Genomic DNA, 23155 nt, shown 5'->3' with positions numbered 1-23155 from the left:
CCCCCCCCCTAAAACTTGAGAAAACATGAAAATGTAGGGGTATGAACTCACCTTAAGTGATGTAAGTGGGTGGATGTTGAAGGAGAGAAGTGTTCAACTCAAGAACACTTGAAGATGTCTAGAAGATTTTCAAGAATCAAACACCAAAGTGATGGAATTTGTGTAAGCATTCTATGATATGAGTAAAGGGGAGTGTAATAATCATAGAGAGGATGAATTATACTTACTAAGAGTGTGAGAAAGCTTGATAATCAGCCTTGAATCTCGAAATATGAGTGAGAGGGTTTGAGAGAAAGGTGATTTTTGATACTTGGAGAAAATGGGGAAAATGTGTGAAGTGAAGAGTGAAAGAGGGTTCTCCAGCTCTTTTTGGACGTGAGTTTGCTGGGAAAATGAGTGGGGTAAGGCCTTGAGGTGACTAGGAGTAGGGAGGAGTACAAGGATTGGTCAAAAGAATGGGTATGGGGTGGTGGTTTGTGTGAAATATTATAACAAGATCCACACTCCACCTCAAGATCTCAATTAAAAGATTTTATTCTCAAATAAATATCTTCATGAAAATATGCCCAAATTATGATTATTTAGGGTCTTATATGTTAAAATATGATTTCTGGAGAAAATCCCGCGTTAAAATAATTAAAAACGGACTTAAAATGGAGAATTAGTCAAAAACCGGGTGAAAAATATAAAATCCGAAGTCTTGGGCCGGAGTCTTGGTCATCAGCAGCCAAAACCGGAGTGGCTTAGTCGCCTGGTGCGGTCCGAGGAGAAGGAACTGCGGATGCGGAGGTCGAAGAAGGAAGGCGCTGCGGTCGGGGGTCCTGACGCGGGTGTGGCTGCGACTCGCTTGGTTGCGGTCGGGCTGTGGCTCGCTGATGCGGCTGCACCCCATTGCGGTCCGAAGACTGTGGCTGCTCAAGGGGCCTCGGATCCAAGAGGACTTGACCCTTAAAGAGAGGCTTCGGTCCTAAGGGTAATTTTCCAAGATTTTTCCCTTCTTTGAGTGGTTCCTTATCAAGCCAAGTATCGGGATGCCCTAATTGATTATAAAAGTTTCAAGAGAGGTTTTCGGGAGAGATTTTGGAGAGATTTTACAATCTTGGAGAGATTTAACAATAAAGAGAGATAGAGTGAAAACGATTGTGAGAGGTTTCGTGTGTGACATTTGTGAGTGTCCGGCTTCGTAACGCAAGGTCCGTAAGCCCCATTAAGCCATGTTTAAGGATCTTTGACACTCCCGATGAGTATGCAACATTGTTTATCGGTTTAGTTCATTGTTTAGCACTACGGCTAAGGAAAATTAAACACACGAATTTCCCAAGTGATGTTTTCTCATTAAAACAGTGAGTTATACAGTAATTACATAACGTAAACCTTAATATACAAGGTTTAATTGACTTGACTGGTTTGTCTTGTTGACTTTGTTTGACTTTGACTTGACCTGAAATTGACTATTGTCACAGTCGTTGTCAGCTAAATGGTATATTTGGAAAATTTTGTCAATATCCTTCGTGTTTAAGTGGACCACAATACTGGCAATTGACCAAATCTATTCATGAAAGTGAAGGTACTGATAAACAAATTCAGGCTGTCTCACAACTTTGATCCCAAATATTTTTTTTTGTTAAATTTGTTCATAGTTTTCCTCTATGCACAAATTTAGGGGGAGAATTAAAAAAAAAAAGAAATTCAAAAATCAAACAAAAATTAGAAAAATAGTGTTATTTCTGTTTTACATTTGTTCAGAAAATTTCAAAATTCCAAAAATATTTTTGTTTCTGTTATAATTTAAAAAAAATCCAAAAATATTTTTTTGTGTGCTAAGTTTTCCTTTAGTTTTGTATTGTTTTGAAAAGTGATTTCAGGTATATATAAGACTCATGGAGACTGAATCGAAGATTTTCTGAGCCAAGGCTTCATCCGTGATTATCGAAGAATTCTCATTCGAAGGAGCAAGAAATGAAGATTATTTTTTCAGCATTCAATTTTTCTACCCCAGAAGCAAGGTGAAGCAAAAATTGAAGATTATATGACGGATTGCATTGAAGCCTCCTCAATCAGTCTGCTGCTATCGTTGTACCTGCTAAAGTGATCCAGAAGATTTGTTCTCTATGATGTTCTCTTTGAAGATTCTCAAGCTGAAAGCGCTATCTTTCAAGAATCAGTACATCAAGCATCCTCACCCAATATGCGTTCAATGTCAAATTCTAAAGAAAAGCCCAATTGCTCAAGATGAGGTCATTCATTGAAGATTCATCAAGTTCATCTTGAAGTTGTGAAGAATTTGAAGATTAATGCTGAAGCCAAGCTTTCGATGAAGATTGACAAGAAAAGCCAGCTACTTTTTAGGGGGGGGGGCTTGTTGGGTCAATTAAGAAAAGAAAGATATAAACCAAGGGGGAGATTGTTGGGTCAAAATATGGTTAATACTTTACTTTTCCAGGCAAATGTATTTTTCTGTAATATTTTATGAGTTTAAGGTCAAGTTTACGGTTAGTGGGTGTTTACGGTCGTAAACAGGTTTACAACCGTAAACCCATTTACGACCCATGTTCACCAAGCCTATATATATAGGTGTTAGGGGTGAGGAGTAGAGTGATGAACAAAAGAAAATAGAGGAGCTTAAGTGTGTTCATTTGAAGGTGTTCTAGAGAGAAAGAGAAAAGAGAGTGTGTGTTAGTGTGTGAATCTTGTATCCGGATCTTCATTCATATCAATACATACAAGATTCATCATCATCATCATCTTCTTCTCTTCTATTTGATATGACATCATCCATTTGATTGGGATTCCGAACCATCAAACGGATCTGATTGATACACAAACATTTTGGGGACTTACAGATTTCACAATCATAATCCTTCACCACATCTAGCCACATGCGCTGCCTCATGTTCAAATTTGGATGATCCATCAGATACCTCAAACTCTTGTGATATGTGTAAATGATACATTGAACCTCGTACAAGTAGTGTCGCCAAATCTTAAGGAAAAAAACCATTGCCCCCAGCTCCAAATCATGGGTGGGATAATTCCTCTAATGAGGCTTCAGCTTCCTCGAAGTGTAAGCTGTCACACGACCCCTCTGCATCAAAACTGCACCCAATCCCGAAATCGTTGCATCATAATACACCATTAAATCATCAATACCCTTTGTCAGGGTCAAGATCGGAACTACGCATAACTTCTGCCTCAAAGTCTCAAATGCCACCTGCTGCTCAGGCCCCTAACAGAAGGTAGCAGACTTCTTCGTCAACCTAGACAACAGGACTAAGATCCTGGAGAAATTCTTGATAAACCTCCGATAATACCCTGCTAAAAAAGAAAACTTCAAATATCGGATGGAGACCTCAGAACCTCCCACTGCATCAGGACCTCGATCTTGGTCGAATCAACCAAGATACCCTTTTGATTGACAAGGTGCACCAGAAAACTACACCTCACGTAACCAGGATCGCACTTAGAGAACTTGGTATACAACCTCTCCCCCCTCAAAGTCTCCAAAACCTCTACCAGATGATCCTCATGTTGCTCCTTGGTCTCAGAGTAGACCAAGATATCATCAATGAACACGATGACTGACCAATCTAACATCGGTCTACAAACCCGGTTCATGAGATCCATGAACGTTGCTGGTACATTGGTGAGCCCAAAAGGCATCGCCATAAACTCGTAATGACCATAACGAGTCCTAAAGGTTATCTTTTGAACATACTCATCTCGAACCCTCATATGATAATAGCCAGAACGTAGAACAATCTTGGAGAACCATGACACACCCTGAAGTTGGTCGAAAAAATCATAAATCCTCAGAAGCGGATAACGGTTCTTCACCGTCAACTTGTTCAGCTCCCGATAATTAATGCACATCATGTGGGAGCCATCATTCTTCTTCACAAATAATATTGGTGCTCCCCAGTGTGAACTACTCATTCTGATAAATCCCTTATCTAACAGTTCCTGCAGCTGTGTTGACAACTTATGCATCTCCGATGTTGCTAATCAATAAGGTGCCTTGGCTATCAGAGTCGTACCTGGGATCAGATCTATATTGAACTCACCTGCCTCTCCAGAGGCACTCCTGTCAAGTCCTTCGGGAACATATTTGCATACTCATGAACAATCGACATGTCATCAATTGTCCTCTTTTTCTCCTCTGTGGAGTCTGCCACATAATCCACAAAACCTGAACAAACCTGTTGCAGATATCTCCTAGCTCTCACAGCCGAACAGAGAGTCGTCCGGGTTGGGCATCCTTACCATCGATACCTAGTTCTCCTCGAATTAGGGTTCGAACCCGAACTAACTGGTGCACACAATCAATCATTGCCCCATTAGGGCTCAACCAATCCATCCCCATGATCACCTTGATCCCGCGCAAAGGAATAGGAACCAAATCAAACAGATACCACTTGCTGAATAGCTCCAGAAGACAACCTTAATGTACCATCGATACCCGTACTGAACGATCATTAGTAATATCCACCTCTAATGGATAATCAAGCTCCCCAAGAACATCATCGAACCTCTTCCTAAGCGCAAGAAACACAAAGGATCGGGTGGCGCCCGAATCAAACAGAACTAAAGTTGCACCACCAATCACTAAGAATGTCCCTATATAATATCAATCATATGATAAGCATAAACATCAAAAAATAAATGAAATAGAGGGAAAATACATACCCATAACCACATCTGGTGTTACACGAGACTCCTCGACTTACAGCTGGAAAGCTTGACTCTTCACAATGGGCATGTCCGCCTTACCTTGGTGGCCATCGGTGATCCACAATATAGCTGGAGCAGGTGCTGCAAAAGCTCCTATAGTCAAACTCGGGCAATTGGCCTTCTTGTGGCCCCTTTAGTTAAAATGGAACCAAATTAGATCAGATACCTGGATGGTGGGGAAATCTCTGCTAAAGTGACCAGTCTTGCTGCACTTGTAGCAGCCAGACCTACCCATCCTACAAACCCTGTTGTGTGCCTTCCCGTACTTAATTGCCACAGCGACTCCGACCCTGATGGCCTCTTGACCATGAATCAAAAACCTTGGGCTCCTTTCCTGAGCCCTCTGATACTTGAGCATGAATCGACTTCCTCTTTCTCACGGTCTCTAAATCAATCTGCCGCACGCGAGCCCGAGCTATCATATCCTCCAATGTCTTGCAACTAGACATACTCACAAACTCTCATATCTCATCCTTCAATTTATCATGATACCAGGCCCTCTTCATCTCTGCCACCAACTCAATAGTTTAGCGAAGGTCTTGGAACTCCCTCGCCAGCTGCTGCACCTTGATCACTGGTGAAAACTCTGCCATGAACCTCGAAACAAAATCATCCCAAGTCATCACCTCGAAAGTCTCGCCTCCCAAGGCATGATCTACCTCCTCCCACCAGTCACGAGCTCTGTCTTTCAGAAGACAAGATGCAAGTATGACCTTCGCCTCCTCGGGACATATGCTAGATCGAAAAGTTGTTCCCGATGTCCGCCAACCACCGTCCGCTAGCAATAGCCCCTTTCTTCCCTAAGAACTCATGAGCCCCACAGGCACGAAACTCTCGAAAGGTCAAAGAGCATGCATCCCTGATAGCCACCATCTCAATACGGAATGCGATTAAACACTTATCCATCAACTCCATGATGCCCTCCTTGATAGAACCAAAGATCACATGAGTATACTCCAGAATGTTCTGGGTGATTTCGGATGAAATGAACTCCTGTATCCGATCATCCAAGGATGCGGCTCCAGAGCCCAAACCCGATCCCTCACCAGAACCTGAACCACCTTGAGTGACCACCATATTGAAAATAAACAAAGCAAACCATCAGAAAACACTCGAAGGATCTCACACTCAACAGGTCCCTTAGTATCCTCGTGACTCCCTTGACTCGAGTAGGGATCCTATGCTTCCAGTAGTATGGGCCCAATATTACCTTCCACACCTATTCGTACTTTCCTCAAGAGTCATCCCGATTCTCCTATGTGACCCCAACATTCCATAACCCCACTTACCCATACATCATGCTTCCTAGGTTCTCCTAAGATTCCCTTCCCACCACTCTCCGCCATCAGCTGCAGAAGAAACCACGATTAACACCCACTAACTACCTTACGAATATAATTACATGCCACATACACTAGATAATTCTTCCATTGCAAGGTTTCACATTACAACGGTTGGACTTAAACAAGAGCTGCATAATAGAGTTAACCAAACCTTCTAAAATTATCTAATTTCTGCAACATGTAACCTAGCATATTCGCTTTAGGCTCCCGACACGAAAACTTCCCAGCTGATGTGTAACATCCCCCATTAACACCCGCTAACTACCTTACGAATATAATTACATGCCATAGATATTAGATAATTCTTCCTTTGCCATAATCTAGCATGATATTCACATACAAAATCAATAAACATGTATCGATATTTTGGGAACAATTACTTGAGCTCGACCAATTACATGCATCACACCCCTTCTTTCTAGTAGTAACCCCTTTTTAAAATCATTTCTTTATGAAAAACGTATCAAATCCCCAGTTTGAGTTCAGACACTCCTGAAGATGTGTCCAAATTCCTTAAACCAAGGCTTTGATACCAACTTGAAACACCCCAAAAATCATAATTCATCAAATATCTCAAACAACCATTACAGTATGTCAGTTTAAAAATAGTTATCAGAGTACAAATCCCAAAATCATAAAAATTATGGAAACCTGGGTGCATACGCTGCGATCAGGTCGGACCCTTCCCTTTCAAACCAGAAGTACCTGAAACATAAACTTAAATTGTCAGCATAAAGCTTAGTGAGTTCCCCAAATACCACATATCGTGCATCATACATACATATCATACATAGCATACAACGAGTCTTTTTCACCCCCAAATCCTTTCCAACTCTCTGATTCCGACTCACTGAGTCCCTTCTGACTTGTTGAGTCCCTTCCGACTCCTTCACTATTGTTCAACCGGTACGAGTCTATTTCACCCCTACAGCTAAGCATACATTCATACAAGCAAGAGAAGCAAAGACAACAAGCACATACATGCATATCAATAAGTGTTACGAAGATCACTACCATTCTACAACATAACCCAATGGGCCGACATTGGTGCTTTCGACCAACAAATACAGTGATGAAACTCACCTCAATCTGAAGATGCACAAATCACACTCTCTGGCTGCTGCTACCACGACTCGTCACACTGAACACAATCAAACCAACCCTTATCATTATTTAGGGTAATAAATGGAAGTCCAAATCATAATCCCTATCACAAAAGGTAAAAGACCCCTTTACCCTTCCTACTCTAGGCCTAACAAGCCATGGCCCAAGGCCCACTAATGACCCAAAAGACCTAAGGCCCAAGAACAGCCCAAAAGACCTAAGGCCCAAAAGGCCTTTTGGTGACTATGCCCGACGTACCACCATGTTACGTCCATCGTACAAGTTCTCGCAACAAACGAAACGGGACCGCAACACGTTATGCTGAGCGTACGCTTATATATTCCCAACGTATCCCCTGATTGTGAAAACTTCATTAAGCACTTAATGCATTAAGTCCAAATATTCAAATCACATATCTATTTTTGGGAAACGTCTTAAATGATAAAGTCATCAACTTGATGCCTTTGCATTCAAAGAGGCCCCACATGCATTTATAACACTCTAACTTCATATTAAGACCATCAACTCATGCATGGTTAAGCTTAACCCATCAAGATGCTATTTTTATGAACAAGAGACGTCAAGAAAATCAAGATCTATTATTCTAAGCTTTTGGAGTAACTTATACTCACATAAATCAATTCAAAGGACCAAAATATGCCAAAAACCCTAATTAGCCTAAATCTAAACACATAATCACCAAGATTGTGACTTTATACTTTCTGGAAGATGATGAAGGTGAATAGATTCTGGATCCACAAGCTTCAAATCAACAAGAGCTTCTCCAAAGGGTTCTTTTTTCTTCAAGATGCACCAAACACACACCAAAACATATACAAGGCCCAATTGTAACAACGTAAAATTTCAAACAAATTTTTCATTTCAAAATATAGTATTTTCATTCAAAACAAAGCATAAACATCTCAAGTGTCATGTCAAAATACAAATTGTCTAAATCCCAAGATCACAAAACATCCTTCAGTGTGTACAGATCACGCCGGCGCCTTCCCACGGTCCTCGCTAGTACCCGAAACACATACATAACAACTGTAAGCATAAATGCTTAGTGAGTTCCCCAATATACAACTTACGCACATACGCCTTTCCAGGCCCTGACCTTTCGGTCCATGTGTCTCAGGGGACTTCCGTCCCTGCTGGGTAAACCTTCCGGTCCTACCCACGCCGACCTTCCGGTCCATAACACAACGCCTTCCGGCCCATAACGTAATCGCCTTCCGGCCCACAACATAATGCCTTCCGGCCCATAATATAATCGCCTTCCGGCCCATAACATACATAGCACGTGTAACAAATAACTTACCACATATAGCACATATATCACATATCATATCTGACCTTCCGGTCATACAGTCAAACCCTTCCGGGTACAGTATAGTGAGAAGACTCACCTCGTGAATATCGAAAGCTAGCAAATCCCGAAATCACTCGTGCTCGATCCGCCGAGCTACAATCTCCCTATAACATCATATATCTCTTATTAACACTTTTATCTTCTAAGTTTAACTATCCCTAAGAAGTCAGACATAGGTCAACTCTGGTCAACGATCAACAGTCAACGGTCAACTTGACCGGACTCGGCGAGTGCTAGGGCGACTCGGCGAGTCTAGACGTCCTCACCAATTCTCTAAGATTCCCTTTCTACTCGTCGAGTATCCTCCTTGACTCGACGAGTTCCTCCTGGAAGAATCGCGGGGCCACCCCGACTCAACTCGCCGAGTCTGAAGAACAACTCGACGAGTCCCAGTTAATCTTCAAGCTACTCGCCGAGTCTGTTCATCGGACTCGGCGAGTCCATGCCATGCAACCACTCAAACTGCTTTCTAAGGTCAGAACTGTTTCGACCATTCATAGGTCTGGCCTTCCTAGGCTGATTCATCACGTAAGGTCCTCATTTCGGTGCTCATAATACACCCCATGAATCATAATTTACATTTTGACCTAAGGCATAAGGATTCCAATCCAAAACCTCCATTGATTCCCGAAATGCTCAGGCATGGGACATTCTGGACTTCCAAAGGTCCCAATACAGGGTCCCAATCGCTTGGGGGACTAAGGTAACACTCAATCTAGCCACAAAAGGGTTCAATAAACCCTAAATCCATATACACATCAACATAGAAGAATGTAACTCGAATTATTACCTGAATAATGTGCTCTCTGTGTCCCCAATCCTCAGAACGTGACTTCTCTTGTTGTTCCCTTAACCAAGCCTTCTCTTCCTTGCGCAACAACTCTTCCAAAATCAACAATGGTCTTCAACCTTGCTCCAGATGCTCACAATCGAATTAGGGTTTCTCTCAGAAGGCTAGGGTGAACAATGACGGCCATAAAGTCCCTCATATACGTCCCAAACCTGAACGGTTAGGGTTTTTGCTAAACAGCGCAGACTCGCCGAGTCCATATCCGGACTCGTCGAGTCCAGTCGCGAACCCGCGACCAGATCCGCGATCCTACTCGGCGAGTCTAGGCTCCAACTCGTCGAGTCCTCTCTAAAAATACTCAAAATCATAAATATAACAATACCTGAATTTCCGGGCTGTTACAACTCTCCCCCACTAGGACTAGACTTCGCCCTCGAAGTCTCACTCTGAAAATAGCTCCGGATGCTGCTCCCGCATCTCACGCTCCGGCTCCCAAGTCATTTCCGATCCCTTTCGGTGTTGCCACTGAACCAACACCAGAGGTACCTTCTTGTTCCTCAAAACCTTGATCTTCCGATCCCTGATGGCCACTGGTCTCTCGGCATAATTCAGGCTCGCATCCACCTGAATATCCTCTAATGGAACCACTTTTGACTCATCGGCTATACACTTCCTTAGTTGCGACACATGAAAAGTGTCGTGGATCTGCCCCAACTCTGCTGGCAACTCCAAACGATAGGCTACCCGGCCTATCCTTGAAATCACACGAAATGGCCCAATATACCGGGGTCCCAACTTGCCCCTCTTCCTGAATCGAATCACTCCTTTCCAAGGAGAGACCTTCAGGAGAACGAAGTCGCCGACTTGAAACTCAAGTTCGGATCGGCGTCTGTCTGCATAACTCTTCTGTCGGCTCTGGGCGGTCAATAACCTCTGTCTAACCTGCTGAATCTGCTCTGTCGTCTGAAGCACGATCTCTGTACTGCCCATCACCCTCTGCCCTACCTCTCCCCAGCAAATGGGGGTTCGACACCTCCTATCATACAACAGCTCAAAGGGCGCCATACCACTGCTCGAATGATGGCTGTTGTTGTAGGAAAACTCTGCCAAGGGTAAATACGCATCCCAGCTACCCCCGAAATCTAATACGCACGCTCGAAGCATGTCCTCCAGCGTCTGAATCGTTCGCTCACTCTGGCCGTCTGTCTGGGGATGGTATGCGGTACTAAAATGCAATTTAGTACCCAGCTCCTCATGGAATTTCTTCCAGAATCTGGAAGTGAAGCGCACATCACGATCTGAAACAATCGAGATCGGCACCCCATGCCGAGATACCACTTCTCTCACATATATCTCCGCCAACGAACCATGCGACGTTCCTCTTCATACAGGGCCACCAATACTCTTTCCTCAAATCCAAATACATCTTCGTAGCCCCGGGATGGATCGAGAATTTCGATCGATGAGCCTCTTCCATCAAAGTAATACGCGTACCACCCACGAACGGTACCCAAATCCGACCCTGAAACGTCATAAGCCCTCGTCCATCCGTAACGAACTCTGAAACCAAACCAACAACCCGCTCTCTCTTCTGCATCTCTGGTTGCACAGCCTCGGCCTGTGCCCCACGAATAGCATCCAGTACTAGGGCTATCACAGTCAATCTCAAACATACATCTCGCAGTGGAGTGCTCTCCGCCCTGCGGCTCAATGCATCGGCTACCACATTAGCCTTGCCTGGGTGGTACAGGATCTCACAATCATAATCCTTGACCACATCCAACCACCTCCTCTGACGCATATTTAGGTTGGGCTGATCCATCAAATACTTCAAGCTCTTATGGTCCGTGTATATCGTACATCGAACCCCATACAAGTAGTGACGCCAAATCTTGAGAGCGAACACTACTGCCCCCAACTCTAAATCATGCGTGGGATATCTCGCCTCATGAGGCTTCAGCTGCCTCGACGCATAAGCTATCACATGACCCCTCTGCATCAATACTGCACCCAGCCCCGAAATCGATGCATCGCAATATACTACAAAATCCTCCATCCCTTCCGGGAGAGCTAATACCGGGGTTTCGCACAACTTTTGGCGAAGTGTCTCAAAGGAGGTCTGCTGCTCGGGTCCCCATGAGAATGCAACCCCCTTTCGGGTCAATCTGGTGAGTGGCACTGCAACTTTGGAGAAGTCCTTAATGAATCTCCGATAATACCCTGCCAACCCAAGGAAGCTCCTGATCTCAGAGGGTGACTTCGGCACCTCCCAACTCATCACCGCCTCAACCTTGGCCGGATCGACCAATATCCCTTCCTGATTAACAACATGTCCTAAGAATTGGACCTCCCACAACCAGAAGTCACATTTGGAGAATTTTGCATAAAGCTTCTCCGATCTCAGTACCTCAAGAACTTCCCTCAAATGCTCCTCATGCTGCTCTCTAGATCTTGAATACACTAGAATATCGTCGATAAACACAATCACTGACCGATCCAACATCGGCCTGCATACCCTGTTCATGAGATCCATGAACACAGCCGGGGCATTGGTGAGCCCGAAAGGCATCACCACAAACTCATAATGCCCATATCGCGTCCTAAACGTTGTCTTCTGGACGTCCTCATGCCGTACTCTCACCTGATGGTACCCTGACCTCAAATCGATCTTGGAAAACCAAGATGCTCCCTGCAACTGATCGAATAAATCATCGATCCTCGGTAACGGGTAACGGTTCTTGACCGTCAACTTGTACAACTCCCGGTAATCAATGCACATCCGGTGTGAACCATCCTTCTTCTTGACGAACAGAATAGGCGCTCCCCACGGCGAGCTGCTCGGCCGAATGAATCCCTTCCCCAGCAACTCCTGAAGCTGCGAGGACAACTCTTGCATCTCGGGAGGTGCAAGACGATAAGGCACCTTAGCAATAGGCGCGGCCCCCGGAACCAGATCGATACCAAACTCTACTTGCCTCACAGGAGGTACTCCCGGTCGCTCCTCGGGGAAAACATCTGGAAACTCACGCACCACTGGGACCTCCTCAATTGATCCCGGTCTCTCGGAAACCTCCCGCGTATCCATCACATACGCCACAAAACCCTTACAGCCCTGCTGTAGACACTGCCTCGCCCTAGCGGCCGAACAAAAAGCTGATCCCGAACGGGTACCCTCGCCGTACACCGAAAGAACTCCCCCACTAGGGTCTCGTATAGTCACCAACTGACGCTCACAGTCGATGACGGCGCCGAATCGGCTCAACCAGTCCATGCCCACAATGACACAGACATCACCCATCGCAATAGGAATCATGTCAATCGGAAACTCAACCCCAAAAATGTCTAGCACGCATCCCCGGAGAACTTCCGTGGCACAAATCGCTCTCTCGTCAGCTATAGAAACTCTCAGAGGCCGACTCAACGACTCACGACTAACGCTGATATGCTGACTAAAAGCTAAAGATACAAAGGACCTACTCGCACCCGAGTCAAATAACACTAAAGCAGGCACAGAGTTCACCAGGAAAGTACCTACGCATATCATAATATAAGCATAACATCTCGACATCAAAATAAATACATGAAATACAGCATACCTGCCACAACATCGGGCGCAGCGTGGTCCTCCTCCGCAGTCAGCTGAAAGGCTCTCCCACGAGCCCTCGGGGCCTCGGCCTTCACCGGTCGAGTCGCAGTAGCTCTGGCAGTAGGTGCAGATCCCTGAAGAAGCTGAGGGCACTCGGCCTTCCGATGGCCTGTCTGGTTGCAATGAAAACAAACCGTAAACCCCTTGGGGCAATCCCTAGCAATGTGCCCCTCCTTGCCACACTTGTAGCAAGCACCAGATCGACATGCCCCATCATGATTCTTGCCGCACTTCCCGCAAGTGCGGCCCTTCGAACCTCCCGTCCTCAAATCGGCGGACTTTGTCCGCTTGGCTGCCAGCTGAGACTGAGCCGGCCGCCGGTCCACCCGCTGAGACTCGGCCTCCTCCCTGGCCTGGGTCTCCAACTCGATCTCGCGCTTCCTGGCATTCGCCTGAAGCTCAACAAAGGTATGATAGGTGGAGTTTGACACAAACTCCCGGATATCCCTCCTCAAAACACCCAAGTACCGGCTCATCCGAGCCTGCTCTGTGGACACCAGCTCGGAGCAGAACATCGCCCTCTCATGAAACTTCCGCGTGATCACCGCAACCGAATCAGTACCCTGCTTGAGGGTCAAGAACTCCTGAACCAATCGTTCCCTCTCCACCGGGGGAACGTACTCGTCTCTGAACATAGAAGTAAACCCCTCCCATGTCACTGCTGAAATCTCTGCCAAAGTGAAGTTCGCCGTCACGAACTTCCACCAATCCTTCGCTCCCAGACGGAGCTGGTTCAAAGCGAACCGTACCCTCAGATGCTTCGGACATGAACAAGTGTAGAAGCACCCCTCAATATCAGCGATCCACCTCATCGCAGCAATCGGATCCTGCGTCCCATCAAACTTAGGTGGCTTCGTGTTGCTGAACTCCCGAAACAGCAACGAGTCACCCCCCTGTGGCCTGGCAGCGGCCACGGCTGCGGTAGCTGCAGCGGCTGCAGCCTCAGTCAATGCGGCGTACCGCTCCTCAAAAGTCTCCATCAAGGTGGTCTTAATAGACCCAAACATCTCCGGAATCTCAGCCCGGATCGCTGCAGCTACCTCCTCATGAATCATCTGACGAATCTCCTCGTCACTCACACCGCTCGAACTCGCTCCGTGGCGTGGTCTAACCATGATGTTTCTGAAATACAACATAAAACTATCAGAGACTCCATCGAGTATAATCGCACTCGATAACGCAACCCTACTCAGTCTCCGATATCCAGGGATTCTTACTTGGGTCTCCCACTGACCCGGTGTCTTCGGTAGTACGTGCCCAATACTACCGACCACACCGCATCAGCATTCATCCCAAATCTTCCTCCCCAAACCCCGGATAGTGAGTACTCTACTTTTGATATGCACCATCTACCTGCACGCTATCAAGCATCTCATATCGGCAAGCTTCCCTAGACTAAGGCATCACAAATCAGGCCACCCTAGTCCTATCATGAATACCTAGTCTTCTAGCATGCATAACAATTCATATCATAATTTATCTCATAACATAACATTGTAAGGTATTTTGGGGATCTTTACCGTTCGGGCGCTGACTGATCGTACACACTGCTTCTTTCTTGTTTACCACAAAATCATTTATAAAAGTTTATGCCTTTATTTTTAAAAGTTTTCCTCAAATCCTCGGTTTGAGTTCAGTTACGCCCGAAGGTGCACCCGAATCCCTCAAACCAAGGCTCTGATACCAATTGTAACAACGTAAATTTTCAAACAAAATTTTCATTTCAAAATATAGTATTTTCATTCAAAACAAAGCATAAACATCTCAAGTGTCATGTCAAAATACAAATTGTCTAAATCCCAAGATCACAAAACATCCTTCAGTGTGTACAGATCACGCCGGCACCTTCCCACGGTCCTCGCTAGTACCTGAAACACATACATAACAACTGTAAGCATAAATGCTTAGTGAGTTCCCAAATATACAACTTACGCATATACGCCTTTCCAGGCCCTGACCTTCCGGTCCATGTGTCTCAGGGGACTTCCGTCCCTGCTGGGTAAACCTTCCGGTCCTACCCACGCCGACCTTCCGGTCCATAACACAACGCCTTCCGGCCCATAACGTAATCGCCTTCCGGCCCACAACATAATGCCTTCCGGTCCATAATATAATCGCCTTCCGGCCCATAACATACATAGCACGTGTAACAAATAACTTACCACATATAGCACATATATCTGACCTTCCGGTCATACAGTCAAACCCTTCCGGGTACAGTATAGTGAGAAGACTCACCTCGTGAATATCGAAAGCTAGCAAATCCCGAAATCACTCGTGCTCGATCCGCCGAGCTACAATCTCCCTATAACATCATATATCTCTTATTAACACTTTTATCTTCTAAGTTTGACTATCCCTAAGAAGTCAGACATAGGTCAACTCTGGTCAACGGTCAACGGTCAACGGTCAACTTGACCGGACTCGGCGAGTGCTAGGGCGACTCGGCGAGTCTAGACGTCCTCACCAATTCTCTAAGATTCCCTTTCTACTCATCGAGTATCCTCCTTGACTCGACGAGTTCCTCCTGGAAGAATCGCGGGGCCACCCCGACTCAACTCGCCGAGTCTGAAGAACAACTCGACGAGTCCCAGTTAATCTTCAAGCTACTCGCCGAGTCTGTTCATCGGACTCGGCGAGTCCATGCCATGCAACCGCTCAAACTGCTTTCTAAGGTCAGAACTGTTTCGACCATTCATAGGTCTGGCCTTCCTAGGCTGATTCATCACGTAAGGTCCTCATTTCGGTGCTCATAATACACCCCATGAGTCATAATTTACATTTTGACCTAAGGCATAAGGATTCCAATCCAAAACCTCCATTGATTCCCGAAATGCTCAGGCATGGGACATTCTGGACTTCCAAAGGTCCCCATACAGGGTCCCAATCGCTTGGGGGACTAAGGTAACACTCAATCTAGCCACAAAAGGGTTCAATAAACCCTAAATCCATATACACATCAACATAGAAGAATGTAACTCGAATTATTACCTGAATAATGTGCTCTCTGTGTCCCCAATCCTCAGAACGTGACTTCTCTTGTTGTTCCCTTAACCAAGCCTTCTCTTCCTTGCACAACAACTCTTCCAAAATCAACAATGGTCTTCAACCTTGCTCCAGATGCTCACAATCGAATTAGGGTTTCTCTCAGAAGGCTAGGGTGAACAATGACGGCCATAAAGTCCCTCATATACGTCCCAAACCTGAACGGTTAGGGTTTTCGCTAAACAGCGCAGACTCGCCGAGTCCATATCCGGACTCGTCGAGTCCAGTCGCGAACCCGCGACCAGATCCGCGATCCTACTCGGCGAGTCTAGGCTCCAACTCGCCGAGTCCTCTCTAAAAATACTCAAAATCATAAATATAACAATACCTGAATTTCCGGGCTGTTACACCAATATTCTCTAAAAGGGATTAGGGTTTCGTGGAAGCTGCTTTGGATGAAGGGGGCTGATAATAGAATGGGCCTTGAGGTTATAAGGTGCTTAAATAAGGTTCAAACCATAAATTTTAGGGTTTTCCCTTGACTCGAGTACGCCCAATGTACTAGGGGGAAATTCCCGTGTCCAAAATTCATCGAGGTACACCCAACGTACTAGGTTACCATGCAAAAATAAATAACACTTATAAATTTAAGAAATTTACTTGGAAACCGGACATTGCACTTTAGATTTAGTAAGAGCCAAATGATACTACAAATTTGACAAAATAGTATAGAAATCTTGAATACTCATATCATTTTGTTGAAAGACATGAATATCATATTCTAATTGATAATGTTTAGCAAAATTGGACTAAGTATATAGTCTCTCCAAATGATTCCAAGCTTCCTTTGGAGTGTCATACTAATCCAGTTGCATACCAGTAGATCGTTTAACATAACTATTAATCCAAGTAATAACTTTGGAGTTATTAGTCTCTCAAGTATCAACCAACAAATCGAACTTCTGAGCTTCATGCACTGAATGATTAGCTTTAACCCGAGTTACATAAACCCACATATTCTTCTCACGAAGAAAGTTTTTCATAACATAGCTCCAATACGTGTAATTTTTTCCATCTAATCGAGTACTGATTGACTGAAGATAATTATTCTTTCCAGTCATGTTTGTAACAGATAGACGACAACAACAACAATAGACAAGCAAATAGAGAACATGCAACAACAAATCAGCGGAAACAACAAATCAAACAACAAACGAACAACAATAGCAGACGAACAACAACATCAAACGAACAACAACAATAATGGATTGATCCGCGCAACAGATGACTGTTATAAAACCAAACCTTCAGCCAATATCTCAAAAGTCATGGATTGATTCAGCTCTCATACCATGATAGATGAACAACATTTATAATTCTAGAGAGAAAATGCTACTATCATTCATTGAAAGTGTTAAGGCTACAAACAGACAGAAGAAGATTAAATAGCCAGCTAAGGAGCCAAACCCTAATGAGCTAGAGACAAAAGAGCTCATAAGCATGTGGGCTACTAACATACGGGCTAACACTCAAATACAATCTTATTATATTCAGTCTAACAAAAAAAACAAAGTTTTATTGCTATATAATCACATGAAACATCAACATATGACATAAAACTTACAATTATATATCACCATCAAACATTTACAATCTACCATCGAATATATCGATACTTTCATTCAACACCTTATTCGCACCACGTCGGTAATTAGAGAGATAACTTTCTCTCCTAAGAAGTGGCGCAACATCAAACTCTTCTCCAACTTTCCGATCTTCACTTAACGGATTACATCTTCGAAGAATCTCAAGTACTTCTTTCATTGTTGGTCGACTTGAAGGCAATGTGCTTGTGCAAATGAGCCCTAGTTTGAACACTAGGCAGATTTCTTCCATGAAACTATTAGCCTGCTTGATTTCTGGGTCCAAAGCTTCAACCATGGAATTCTCTTCGCTGAAATACCTCCATGCCCATTCTGCTAGATTCATATCCCCATCTCCTTCATGTGGTTCTTTACCTGTGACCAGCTCTAGTAGCACTACACCAAAGCTGTATACGTCAACCCTCTCATTTACAATTGTTGAGTAAGCATACTCTGCAATCAATTAGTAAAAACTGTTCAGGATATAATTTATCTATCTCTTGTTTAAATTTAAATAATAGGTTGAATCTTTGAAGTCAAAGTGTTGTTAGTTCTTACCTGGTGGAATGTAACCAAACGAGCCAGCTATAGCAGACAAGGTGTTGGCTTGACCTGGCTTCGGCTTGGTCAAAATCTTTGCCAATCCAAAATCCGCTATTCTTGCTTTGAACTGGGAGTCTAACAAAATATTGCTTGACTTCACATCTCTGTGTATGATCGCCGGAGAACAGTCGTGGTGCATATAGCAGAGCCCTTGAGCAGCTCCGATGGCGATCTGCAACCTCATCGGCCAGTCCAAGATCGTGGGGTGAACCAGCCCACGCTGTGGTTTCTTCTTCTTCCCATGTAACCACTTATCAAGACTTAGATTCTCCATATACTCATAAACAAGAAGCTTAGAATCCTCGCTGGAAATACAACATAGCAATTTGACTATGTTGGAATGACGAATTGAACCTAATATATGAACCTCCGATAAGAACTCTTTCTCGAGAGTCTGGTCGAGTTTTCTAGTATTCCAAATCCTCTTCACTGCAACATATTCGCCACGCCTACCTATTTCAATCTGGTACACTTTTCCGGACCCACCACTTCCGATTAGGTTGTTCTCGGTCATGCAACACAAAATATTTGCTTCTGTGAAGTCCAATTTATGGAATGAGGTGAGTTTCCATGTTGTCAGATCTCGAATGTGTTTCTTCTTGAGGTATCGTCTGAACACGAACAACGTGCAAAGAATGACAACGAGTATGGCGACTGCTGACAAGACAACAATCATGGCGATGATTTTGGGGGGAAATTTCTGGGAGTGTGAGGTTTTGGTGTAACAGCTATGGAGGTTTGAGATTGGGGATGATGCACAAAGATCGGGGTTGTTCAAGAAACTGTTCTCGTAAGCTAGGTTATCGAATGCAAATGGGATTCTTCCAGTGAGTTTGTTGGAAGAAAGATTCAAAGTGGTAAGTCTCAAACTGCTGAATTGTGATGGAATTTGGCCGGAAAATTGGTTTTCTGATAAATCAAGATCGAGAAGACCTTTCAAATAACCGATAGCTGGTGGAATCGGGCCAGAAAGGTTGTTTCTAGCTAGATGCAAAGTGATTAGTGAATTCCATGACTTGATCTCTGATGGAAGTTGGCCGGAAAGTGAATTCCCATCAAGAAGAAGAACAGACAACTGGGAGAGATTAGTGAATGCCATCGGGATTTCACCGGAAAACAAGTTGTTACTAGCCTTGAACACATTCAGTTTTGTCCAAGACGAAATACCTTCCGGAATTCGGCCTGAAAACCTGTTGTCACTGATCTCCAATCTTGATAAATTCCATGGTACTCTACTCGGTAGTTCGCCGGAAAGAAAGTTCCCAGTGAGCCTCAAGCTTGAAAGATTAGATAATGTCCAAATTCCTGGAGGAAATTCACCGGTGAAACTGTTGTGGTAGAGTTGGATTGTATGAAGCTTCTCACAGCTCTGGAGTGATCTCGGGATTTCTCCGGTGAGATTGTTGGAGAAAGCAACCACCACAAACAAAGTACCTCCACCGCACAAATTCTCAGGTAGCTCTCCGGTGAGTTTGTTCTCAGATACCTCAAATGCTTCGAGCTTTGAGTGAAGCCCGATTTCCTGAGGTAACTCCCCACCGAGAATGTTTCTGAACAATCGGAAGATCTTCAGTGCCGGAATTTGAGAAATACCTGTGGGAATGTTGCCTGATAACTGATTTGAGAACAAATTTAACACCTCCAGCTGCTGTAATTTGCCAAAATCTTCAGGAATTGAGCCGTTCAACATGTTCATGGAGACATCGACTTCAGTCAAATTTAACGACTCGATTACCTCCGGAATTTTGCCGGATAATTTGTTCTTGTACAAATACAACTTACTCAAATTCTTTAGCAGAAACAACACAGAAGGGATTTCACCTTCCAAATTGTTGGAACTCAGATCCAACCATTCGAGACTGGTCATATTACCCAAACTTTCTGGTATTCTTCCGACCAGATTAGTTAACGGCATCCATAAATACGTCAAATTCCTCAACTTCCCAAACTCCGGTGGTATTTCCGCCGATGCAAATCCGTTATACGCCAAACCTAGAGTTAGCAGATTAGATAAGTTTCCAATTTCCGACGGGATTGAACCGTTGAAAAGGTTCTGATACAAATGCAAGGACGTTAACGCGGACAAATTGCCGATCGCTGGAGGTATATCGCCGGTGAAGTTATTAGCTCCGAGATCAATGACTTTAACTCCAGATAACCGGTCAATGTCATCCGGCAATCTACCAACAAATGCATTCTGCGCAATTTCAATTTCAGTTAGCTTCGAACAGTTATACAAAACTCTAGGGAACTCTCCGGTGAGGAGATTATCAGCGAGAGCCAAAATTTCCAGGTTCCGTAGGTCACATATGAACGGGGGGATAGTTCCGGTCAACCCCTTGCTCTGAAGATTAAGAACAAAAACAGAACCGTCGGGGTTGCAGGAAACTTCTGGCCATTTACACGGCGAAGAAGAAGCATTCCAGTTAGTCAGTGACGGCGGATTCCCCCACCGTTGCTTGAGGTCAAGCAATGTCGTTCGCTCAGAAGTCAAGAACTGTTGTGAACTAGCACCAAAAAACTCGATCACTGTGATGAACAGGAAGAAGAAGAGAGTATGTATGGGTTTCGGAGGTGATAGTAACGATGGCCGTCTCGTCATATTCCGATGAGGCGCCGCCGGCGGTTTTGGTCTGGGTTGCCGGGAAAATTTTACAACGTTTGTTTCATTTTTTAAAATCCCAAGCCGACGTTTTAGACATATATGTGAGGCGGCGGATTTGTTGTCGTATGATTGAAAAAAGGCACTTGAAGTTAAATGTTATATATACGGCTGTGCCACTGAATTTTACTTCTTTCCAGAAAAACAAAAGATGAATCCAGAGTGGTAGCTTAATAAAATCTTGTACAGTTTTAAATGAAACATGTAACTTTATTGGATTTATTATTTATAATAATTGAAGCTAACTATGTTTCCTCTAGAAGACTGGGTGGGGTAGGGTGGCGCAGCGCCATAAGTCAACTGGTGGTGTTCTGGTCTTACACGGCTGGCTTGTAAGAGTCAAAGGGATTTGGCCATGCGTCCTCATGTAATGAATATAATTAGATTTGGTTTTTATTAAAATTAAAAAGATTATTTTATCTTTTTATGTTTGTATTTTTTAATTTTCTTTCATTTAGTTGTTCTTTCTATTCTTTTTATTATTATTAAGAGCATTTTCAACTCATTTTTATTTTCTATTGTTTCTTTCATTTTTTTTCCTATTTTTCTCCAAATCTATCTCATTCATTCATCCATTTTGATATTATATTATTTATTTCTTTAAAAATAAGGATGAACTTGTTCTAGTGATTTTTTTTATATATATTTATATATTTCTAATTTGTTTAATATACTAATTATAATTTAAATATAATATTTAATACTTATAATATTTTGTTATATATTAAATTATATTAATTAATTATAATTATAAAGTTTATTTTTTGTTTATTAAATTCATATAAAAACTTAAATACATATTAAAATTTTAAAACACGATAAAATATTTTACAAAAACTTATAATTAAGTGTTATAAATATAATATTATTTATTTAATATTATTGTAAAGAAAAAATATAGATTACATATTTGTTAAAACAAAATTAGTACAATGCGGTGTGTTTGACAATTTATATATGTTGAATAACATAATATACTAGAAATATATATTTTAGGGGTAAAATGAGGCAAAAAATAAAGTATGATCGAAGATAAAACATTATGTCCTATATTTTTTTAAAGAAAAATAGAAATAGGTTAAAGATGGTCTAAATAATTTTGGTCATACAACATCTCACCCTAACCCCATGTCCGCCCCGCTCTTCTTTCAAAACTACAACTAACCACTTTAAAACCTCCGCCACCAGCTTAGAAAACCCGTCTACAACTTCTCTTTTTCTTTCTTGATAATAGTGTGTGTTAAAGAACATGGGAAAAAACAAAGTATAAAGATTCACTTTGGGGTTTGAAAAGCTTTGATTATATTCCACACCTATTACTAATTTAATACATGTCTAAAAACACAACACAAACAAAATAATAAAGTTCAAGAATCAAAGGGCTGACAAATTGATCTTAGATTTAATCTAACATTTATCTCTAACCCAACATAAAAAAATCATTTGTAACTTATAATGAAAAAATATATTAGATTGAGAGATTCGAAATAGAAAAAATGAACATGGCTTTCAATATTCAAACAAAATCACAATATAATCATATGAACCAAGTATAGATCAGATTAATCATTCAACATCAAGAAGAAGGAGATTTGATATGAGAAATACAACTACTACTTGCGATTTTACGGCTTTAACGATCTTAAACCCCATGAAATCAGATTAGAAAAACCAGGTGCCCGTGATAGTGACTAGGCTTTGTCATATAAGTTTGGTGTTGCATTTGGAGAGGATGGTGAGGTAGCGAGGCCATGACGGTCAGTCGAAGGGGGGTTCGATGATGGGGAGTGTAGGTCATAGGTGTGGTTGATGAAGAAAACAAAAGGGGTCGGAGTAATGAGGAGGGACAAACTGGAATAGGGGACTCGGGTAGGGGTAGGGGTGAGAGGGGGGGGGAGGGTACTTGACGAGTAAGGTTTTAATTTTTTTTAAATAGATTATACAGTTTTAATTTTTTATGTGGTTGATTTCTAACCCATATAAAATATTTTTTTATACATTTTAATTATCTTTCATCTTTCATTTTTTTAATTTAATAAAAAATTATTTAATATTAACTTTAAAGGCACCACCCACTAACCCTCACATCCTCATTTAACTCTAAATGTGTCCTAAGATTAGTGTTGTAAAATTCGATCAACGAGTAGTAGGTCGATCGACTAAAGATTAGCGATTACTCGGTCTAGCTGGGAAGTACTTGAGAAGTACTTAGACTAAGTAATTATATAGAATATGATTTTTGGAAAATTATTTAGGAAAAAACCACAAAAAACACTACC

At 42.9% G+C, this 23155-nt stretch overlaps 1 protein-coding gene across 1 annotated transcript; it reads right to left on the bottom strand.

Moving 5' to 3' along the window:
- Nucleotides 1-17524: 17524 nt before the first annotated feature.
- Nucleotides 17525-21015, bottom strand: LOC145056846 (uncharacterized). Its single transcript, XM_079004574.1, has 2 exons — nucleotides 18170-21015; nucleotides 17525-18064 (listed from the first exon to the last, which is right to left on the bottom strand). Exons 1-2 carry the CDS (start codon nucleotides 20814-20816, stop codon nucleotides 17616-17618), a joined length of 3096 nt encoding a protein of 1031 aa, XP_078860700.1. The 5' UTR covers nucleotides 20817-21015; the 3' UTR covers nucleotides 17525-17615.
- Between the last annotated feature and the right edge of the window lie 2140 nt (nucleotides 21016-23155).

The sequence above is a fragment of the Lactuca serriola genome, chromosome 6 (assembly GCF_051521515.1).
Source record: "Lactuca serriola cultivar US96UC23 chromosome 6, Lser_US96UC23_V15, whole genome shotgun sequence".
NCBI lineage: Eukaryota > Viridiplantae > Streptophyta > Magnoliopsida > Asterales > Asteraceae > Lactuca > Lactuca serriola.
The sequence above is the reverse complement of the archived record's forward strand: the minus strand, read 5'-3'. Positions and strand labels throughout refer to the sequence as shown.